Raw genomic sequence first — 9,013 nt, 5'->3', positions numbered from 1 at the left:
TGAAATCAGAATAAAAGCTGAGACCGGACCATAGGATGAAATCATAGGAATAAAAGCTGTTTCATTTCATTCCGTGACTGTTCTGTATGTTCCCTTCTCACTCAACATATTAAGGCAGCCGTCCTTGGTGCGGGTCCAAAATAATTGCGGGTCATTTTGATCTATTTCTCTACTTTAGAGTAATGTGTAGCCTCGGTGGCCTGGAAAAAATAAAATACACTACTGCTTATTTTGGAGAGATGTTCAGGGATTTCTGCCGTTTTAGTTGCAGGCGAAGAGGAGTTCAGAGAGGATATGAGCAACTGTGTGCTCTCGAGCGGGAGGCGGGACAGCCTCATATAACTCCGACGTAAACACAGCCAAAAAATGGAGCAAAAAACTGTACGTGGTGGTAGGAAAACCCTGGAAAACTACTCTGGCGCTGTAACTCCAGCCAGTTCATAGCATTTTACCGTAGAGAAGCTGAGCCGCGCGTATCGTGCACTGTGCCTATGAATGAACAGCATAGGTTTTTACGCATAGGCAACCTGCTTTACGAAATGGAGATTCATGCTAGTAATCATTCTCTATGGATGTGTTGTGGCGCATTGTGTTTTGAATCTATACCCAAGCAAAAACTAATCGGAATTGACTCGGCAAACTTAGTGTTCTACAATGACTCTACTTTTAAACATTTGGAGAGGCCGTAGACCAATTCGACACATGGATATGCTTGACATACCAAGGGCTATTACTAGCCTAACATTAAGCGAACTGTTTTGTGAAATGTCCTGATTCCACCCCCTTTTTAGTGACAGGTCTGTTTTTTTGGAAGATGTTTGTCCCACTGGTCGCTTACCTACCCCAAAACATGAAGCACTTTTAATTACAACCTAGCCAGTACGAGTGTGTAGACTACTATTCGCAACATTACGTCATTAAGCTACTGTGGTAGACTTGAAGCGCTTACACTGATATAAACTAGCCTACTGAAACATCCAACTCAACTATTCAATACAGGCTCACTGTTAACAGATCATAGTCACCTCAAAAGTTGTTTTTTTGTTTTCGTTTTTAACTTTCTTTCCACATTGCAAGAAAAGAAAGGCACGCATACACTCTCGTCCCTTTTACAATTACATGGTCAGTGGCGCGCCAGCCCACCGCCGCGAGGTCCTCTCATTCAATCAATTCAAGTGTTAATAGGGAAAGTGTTTCCGATGGTATTACCTGCAATTACTGTGGGCGATCGCTGACCTCCTTCGGGTTTGACCCACATCTCGAAAGTAAAATTTCCCCGCGGTATCTCCACTCCTGGCTTAAGTCGTAGTTGGTCTCCCCTCCCGGTAAAATAAACTGCCTTTCCCCGACCTGAGGAGCTCTCCTCAGCCTGGGAGGAGCGACGCCGCTGGCGAGGCAACCGCCGATCCAAGCCGGGCAAGGAGCGTTTGCCCCGGGGCAGCCGTGTGGCACAAGCCCCCGGGAAGGTCGCTCTGGCGTCTCTCATCCGCACCAACTCCCTCTTGGATCTCCCCTTTCTCCAGACTGTCCCGCACTCTGATCCAAAGCACAAGATGAGGATGACAAGGCAGGGGAGCCAGGGAAGAAAACTCCAAACTTTCATTTTTTTTTCGGGAGAAGAGGTGATAAATAAAAAACAGAAAGGGGGAGGGGAATGATAAATGTATGAAATACAATACGTGCTGTCACAGTGTTCTTCTTTAAAAGTCCTTCCCTTGGATTTTTACAAGTGCTTGTCAAGACGGAGATTGGAGATAAACAAACCCATGAAGCGATGCTGTTATTTTCCCTCTTATAATGTTAAGCCACGACCCCCTTCTCACCCCTTCTTTAAGCAAAAGTGAGTCTTCAGCTGAGATTGAAGGGTAACGGATAGTTGATTCATGTATGTGTTCCACGTTGCCCTTTGGAAGAGTCTCTGAACCACGGGATGACTAATAACTAATCAATCAGTGTGGGGGGTTCGGAATAGTGCCCCCTCATTCCCCCCCGGAATTTCAAAAATGAATTTATTTGCAGGAGCCCCGTTGTCCGCCAAGCTCCAAACGCACCTTTCGCCCTCCCTTATCCCACTCGTAAAACAGTATGAAAAAGATCACATATTAAATGCAAAAGGCGCGTCAAAATGAACCGATCAGTCATATTTGTCAAAATGATTTAGGAGGTATTTCTCTTAACTTGCTGATGATATTCAAAAGTTGAAATGCACAAAATTATCTTGCAAGGCGAACGAGGGTTGCCGCACTCAGCATCGCGGATCCTCATTGATTTGCCTGGAGCAGACGACACTTGGAGAGAGGGAGAGAGAGAGAGCCAAGTCTGGACGCTCGCAGCCTTTCACAGCCGTTTCTGAGTGAGCCTTCCACAGGCGCTTGCAGGCAGCCCATGTTTCGATCGGAGCAGCAGTCGCTTTTTTTCCTTCTTCGTCTTCTTTGCTGAAGTGGGAAGTCACAGGTAAGAGCGGACGGAAACAGCATTTCTCCTGCCCCTGTGTTGGGATGGTGTTTACGGAGTTTGAAAGGAGTGCTCGTGTCCCTCTAGCGGCTACAATTCAAACAATCTCATTCATTTGAACGTTTTCACATGGTTTCAGCAGATCAATCTGAATCACAGATGGTTAAATCTGCTCCAACCCTCCACTGAGACAGGCTTTTATAGCACGCGCACCACAGGAAGAGCACACAACAAACGTTGTATTTGATGTCTAGCTTGGCCTGTGTGTGCTGAAAGTAAAGTTGTACAACACTTATAAACAATTTAATGAACATGTTAATAGCCTATTTACTAATTTAATTTCATCTTTTAGATCTGCCTTTCTAAAACTCTGTTTTATGTAAGACAACTCATTAGAAGGAAACAATGCAGTTAACCTTAAAAAACAGACACATAATATTCTCTCTTTCACACACACAGTCACACACACACAGACACACACACACTCTCAAAAACACACACACTCACAAAAACAAACAAGCATGTAAGGGTCAGCACCTAGCACAAGTAAAGAGCCAGCACACACACACTCGGGAATGTGTCGTATTTGCAATAAAGTCAAATAAAATGCCATTGACTGCTCTTCCCCACACCCGCCAGCCCTCTGCCAGGAATGCCAAGGAATCCTTTGTCCTGGCCTTGTTTGGTGTAAACGAACACTTGGGCAGCTCAAACTTGCCACCTACCATAAAGTATGTGTGTGTGTGTGTGTGTGTGGGGGTGACCAATGTTAAATATTTGCTTCACTCCTTATACTTTTCTATGACTGAGAAACAGTCCTCAGGGCCCCTTTTGTGTGTGGGGTGGGTGTGGCCGGTAGTCCTCTGCAGTCATGAAGGGCTGACTGCAAGTGGACCACTAAATGTGAACTAGACCTTGTTGGGCTTCGGGGACTAAAATATACACTTCACTACAGCCTACACACACACACACTCTCTCTCTCATGCGCACAGAGAGACACAGATGTGACTCAGCCAACTCTTCACCTGTGACACAACCACAAACTAGCATTTACCCGCTGCTGTGCTCACACCTCAAACCCAAGCAGGAAAGAGTCCCCGGGGAAAATGCTAGCCTAGCTGCTAACATTAGCCTAGCTGAAGAGTCCCCGGGGAAAATGCTAGCCTAGCTGCTAACGTTAGCCTAGCTGAAAGGTCCGATGGGAAAACACTAGCCTAGCTGCTAACGTTAGCCTAGCTGAGGAGTCCCAGGAGAAATGCTAGACTAGCTGCTAACGGTAGCCTAGCTGAAGAGTCCCAGGGGAAATTCTAGACTAGCTGCTAACGTTAGCCTAGCTGAAGAGTCCCAGGGGAAATGCTAGACTAGCTGCTAACGTTACCCTAGCTGAAGAGTCCCAGGGGAAATGCTAGCCTAGTTGTAGACATCATTAAAAAGACAGAGAGGTGACAGCTCATTCTGGGCTGGGTTGGGCCTGCGTCCCAAGGATTCGCTCCAGACCAGGACCCGAGGCAGCAGGTTTCGCCTCCAGAACACCCCCACCCCCCCTGTTGCATAAGAAATGCATAAAGCACTGACTTAATGTATAATGTACCGGCAGTATGATTAACCTTGATCTGATTACCTAAATGCAAAACACAGGTGAAACAGCGGAACTATTGATACGATAACACAAGCAACATTGTCTGTCCACGGCTGCTTTGTTGAAAAAGTACCATAACTCCTCGTGTGGTTTCCTGTGAAGCCCAGAGTGAGCGACCAATGCACTGAGATTACGTGGTAACCAGATCATCCCATCTTAACCTTTGACATGAGATGGTTCATCACCAAAAGGCAACATACACTTTAGTTTTCCAGGAATTCCAATAGCACAATACTTTTCATTTCATGGGAGATGCTGTTCATTGTCTGGCGAAGTTAAGAAAATATTTGAAACTGTAACCTAAACTGTTATTCAACTACTTTTTACACACTTTTCAGATAATTTGCAAGTGATCTGGCTTCAATCAACATGTGTTGGATAGTTGTTGTATATACCACAACCGTTTGCGTGTCATCTGAGTTCATTCAAGGTCACAGACCACCGCAGGGACCGTTACAATAACGAGAGCTTCTAAACACGACTGCGGCAGGCTGGCTCTTAACAGCTAACTTTCACTGCACGCCAAACGCAGCCAGGCTTTGTTCCGCACTTGTTGGCTTGTTGCTACAGCGCCAGATTAGAGCTTAATTCTCGTAACGACTGGGACAATCTGCTGTGGGCTGGACTGATGGCGAGAGAGACACAAATAAGGGTCCATGCCATGGCACTGAGTGGACAGTGGAGGCGGACGCACAAACATGCCATGCGTCTAGTGAAGAAGAGCGCACACACACACACACACAAACATGCCATGTGTCCAGTGAAGAAGAGCACACACACACACACACACAAACATGCCATGCGTCCAGTGAAGAAGAGCGCCTGATAATCCCGACCGCCGTGCCACGTCATTGCAGGCAGTGAATGAATTTTGATTGACTCAAAGTCAAAGAGAAAAACACACTTTAATCCATTAATGCACTCGGCCTAAGCTCTCTCTTTGGTGGCACTTAAGTGCAAACCTAAATGCTCGGTCCACATTTTTGAGGATGATCCAGCACTGAGGGGGGAAAAAAACACATGTACACAACATGGAGAATCTGATTTGGACCAAACGCCGGCTCCCCATGTGATGTTAGTGGGGAGAAAAATAGGGGTATCTGTAAAGAAATATTAAGCCAGAATATAAATGGCTGGCAATCCTGAAAGTAACATGTGCACAGACATCGAATCCTGCACCAGAGGTGACCCGGATCCCAGCCAGATGGGAGCCAGATGGAAGCCAGACGTCAGCATCAAGTTGCTATGCGGGTGGTGGCTGGACAGTGTGAGAGTGTATCCTTTTTAGAATAGTAGAGTTAGGGTGGCCCATTAAAGGCTTTGTGAAATATAATCCCAACTCCACCTACAAACCAGAACACCAGGACAGTGTGCGGTGACCACTATGTGGATTATAATCCCAATTCCACCTACTAACCAGCACACCTGGACATGACCCATTATGCATAGTCCCCGTGATGCCGCATTAGTGGCCTACACATGAAGAGTAGATAGATAGATACTTTATTGATCCCCAGGGGAGGATGCAAGAGTAGATAGATACTTTATTGATCCCCAGGGGAATCAAAGAGTAAAACATTCATCTCCCTTGAGGAGTGTGTGTGTTTCAACTCTTACATCTGCCAGGGCCAAAATAAAGTACACACACACTCTTTTGTTTTATCCAAACAATCAATGTCTGGCAACCCAGCTAATTACTTTAATTCAAGGAATAAAGACAAAAGACAGACAGAAAACACCAGCCGGAAGAAAGGGAAGATTATACCTAGTGATGAGAGTTTAGTTATTACAAATCAAATGTCAGTTTAGAGCAAGAGTAAAAGATGTTTCTTTTAATCTCTCCTCTGGGTCACCTCAAATCCGCACATCCACGGTAATGACCCAACTGTGCGGTCCACACATCCACAGTAATGACCCAACAGTGCGGTCCACACATCCACAGTAATGACCCAACAGTGCGGTCTACACATCCACAGTAATGACCCAACAGTGAGGTCTACACATCCACAGTAATGACCCAACAGTGCGGTCCGCACATCCACAGTAATGACCCAACAGTGCGGTCCTACTTATCTGTCTTTGTGCTGCTGGAGAACACCAAGCATTTAGGTTCTTCCTGCCACAAGCAATGATTAATATCAAAGAGTATAGAAGTAACAAGAGGCGAAACTCAATAGAACGCTCCATGGCAACCAACGCCCCCATAACCCAGCTGCAGCTCCGCCATCTTGGAATGAACGCAACACAACTGTCATAGAAGTTCCAATTCAAAAGCGGTTAAAGCGAGCTGAATAGTTTACTAGTTTTTAATATTTCTATAGCCTAAACTAAAAGGGCGTGTTGAATAATGCACAACAAAATAATGCTTATGGATCCGTTTCTAATTAATTAGACTTTTTATAACAAAATAAAGCTAATAACAAAATAAAGCTAATTCAATTCAAGCTAATTAATTCAATGACTAGCCTAATTCGGAACCAGCTTTAATACTCGTGGTAGCGTATAGTTAACCATGCAGTTGCAATTGTGGTAAATTAAATTAGATTTGAATGCAGCCCTGGAGTGGCTATTGGGAGCTTCGGGAGGATTCCCGGTGGGCCGTTAACTTTTTGTGCCAGTCTGAATGTCGTGAGCTTATAAAGATATTGTTTCTGAAGTTCATTTGCAGCGCCCTCGCGGCACTTCAGCAGCCTACATGTAGAACGGTCGCAACCGCAGTTTCCCCAAATATTAACAAAGTAGCACTCACAAAAAGTATTCGGAAGTCGCAACTATATTTGTAACAATTAAGGGGAGTTTATGAGCGGTCCCTTCTCCAATGGTATGGCCCTAACGAACTCCAGGGTCAGGTGACACACAGTAATTAATTGAGTTTATCCACCGTCCAGTCCAGCAGCTGTCAACATAGGCTACAACGGAAAACAGGCGATATTGGAAGGTATGTATCTGCTTTAACTTTTTTAATCTAGGCTTTTTAAAGTCCACCAAGAGTCAGAGGCCTACCCTCCGAGATAGGCTATGAATGAATATGCTGCCTTTATATAGCCCACTCAAGCAGGCCTTTATGCTGCCTTTATATAGCCCACTCAAGCAGGCCTTTATGTTCATGTTGCAAATGTAGAGTCCGACTTGCTTCAGCCACAATCATCTTGAAAGTAGCCTAGCCTAGGCCTGACAGGAGATAACATTTTACTATTTGCACGGATTTACTGGGTGTTTCTTATGTATACAACTGTTGCGTGTATTCGGCCACTGGGTCTCCAACACGTCGCTCTTATGCTCAGTCGCCTGCCGCCTTGCCAGAGCTTGCATGACTGAAGCACGCTACTACATTTAAACACAATTGTTGCCGCCACTCGAGGCATTCCAAATTTAAAAATGTAATAATTTAATAAAAAGTAAATCAAACGTCAGTAGATGAAAGGGACAACACATTAGTCAAGAGAGAATATTTAATAGTAACAAAAGGTCATCAATTAACAGTAATAAAATTGGTGATGGAGTAGATCACCATGTCTTTTCTGCTGGCATTAGGCCTACACAAAACAAAGCAAACATTGTGCAAGTAAAGTGCACACATTTATTACAAATTACGAACTTTGTACAACGCATAGCGTAATTGCCAGCACCCTGGTCACAGATAAAGACTATGCACTCCATTCCAGCCTTCCTCAGCTCACACATTCCCTCAAGGAGCAATGATTGAAGCCGGGAATGTGTTATGGGCCCACTTGTAAAGCAATAGCCTAACAGTTGCTTCCACTTCCGGAAAAGGCCTCTTTCCATGAATGCCGAGGCATAGTTGGCCACAAATGGACTACGGTGACTTTTCCCCAGATCCTCAAAGCTTTTAATTATATCTGCAGGCTCATCATAATAGACTGCCTTTTGGAGGCACATCTCATCTGTGATGATGGCACATACCTTGTCCCTGGGCGTCATGGTCTCCATTGCCTTTTTTATGGTGGACAGAATGCTTTGATTAAAGCCAGTTCTGAAATTGAGAGACTTAATAACCTTCTACAGTGTGCGGACAGATGGCATCGAAAAGACTTTGCAGAGTAGCCGATAGCCTTTAGGACTGGCATGCAGGAGAGACAAGAAAAAGGCTTTGTCTTGAACGGTCCAACGAAAACCATTAGCCTTGCGCTGGCACATCCGTAGCTGAGTGCTGAAAAAAGCATAGGACTTGGCTGGTAACAGTCTCTTCAGTTCACTCATCACACCCGTCTTGCTGGTCTTCTGGCGAGTGAGGTCCCTTACTTTTGCCTTCAGTTTACATATGAGTCAATATCACTATGAAGTGCCTTTGGTGTCCTCATCAGACTCACTCAGTCATCATGAAAATGTAGCAGAATAATGAAAGTCTGAGGTCTTATTATAAGTGGCCAAACACTTGCACACATATCAGTACAAGGATAAGTCTCTTAAAATTTGTTTCCTTCATTTTATACAATTTCTTTTCATTGGATGTAATTGATTTTGCATGTCCCACACACTGCTTTCGGCTAACTACAGTGTGTGTAATAAGTGGTTAAATGATACTAAATCAAAAAAATGTTTACATGGTTTTAGTGTCCACAATAAGTTATTTGATAAAACAAGTCATTTTGATCATGTATATTGTATTTTCATAATCATATTGAACATTTTGCATGTGTCCCTGAAATTGCGGTCCACCCTGTCATTATGGGGTAACTGTCCCTTTAAGAAACCCACTGATGTTTTCAGTGACATCACTACGAGCATTTTTTCTTTCTTCAATGGAGGCTGAAGCAGTGGCGAGTTGCAGAGTAAGTATTTACACTTATGTTTCATAATTTTCATCATATTATGTGTGTAGTTGGATGTTGTCAAGCTTAACATGTCCACTCTGTCATAGTGAAATATCAATTGATAGAAAAACCTATCAGAACTTTG

General features: G+C 44.3%; 1 protein-coding gene across 1 annotated transcript in view; it reads right to left on the bottom strand.

Moving 5' to 3' along the window:
- The window catches only part of pappaa (pregnancy-associated plasma protein A, pappalysin 1a), a 197,677-nt gene extending 195,202 nt beyond the window's left edge, over nt 1-2,475 (bottom strand). Inside the window, 1 exon segment of the mRNA XM_048259029.1 lies at nt 1,210-2,475. Coding sequence (XP_048114986.1) covers nt 1,210-1,603 — 394 coding nt within the window. The 5' untranslated portion in view covers nt 1,604-2,475.
- Between the last annotated feature and the right edge of the window lie 6,538 nt (nt 2,476-9,013).

The sequence above is a fragment of the Alosa alosa genome, chromosome 12 (assembly GCF_017589495.1).
Source record: "Alosa alosa isolate M-15738 ecotype Scorff River chromosome 12, AALO_Geno_1.1, whole genome shotgun sequence".
In the NCBI taxonomy this organism is placed as follows: Eukaryota; Metazoa; Chordata; class Actinopteri; order Clupeiformes; family Clupeidae; genus Alosa; species Alosa alosa.
Note: the sequence above shows the minus strand (reverse complement) of the source record. Positions and strands in the feature narration are given on the sequence as shown.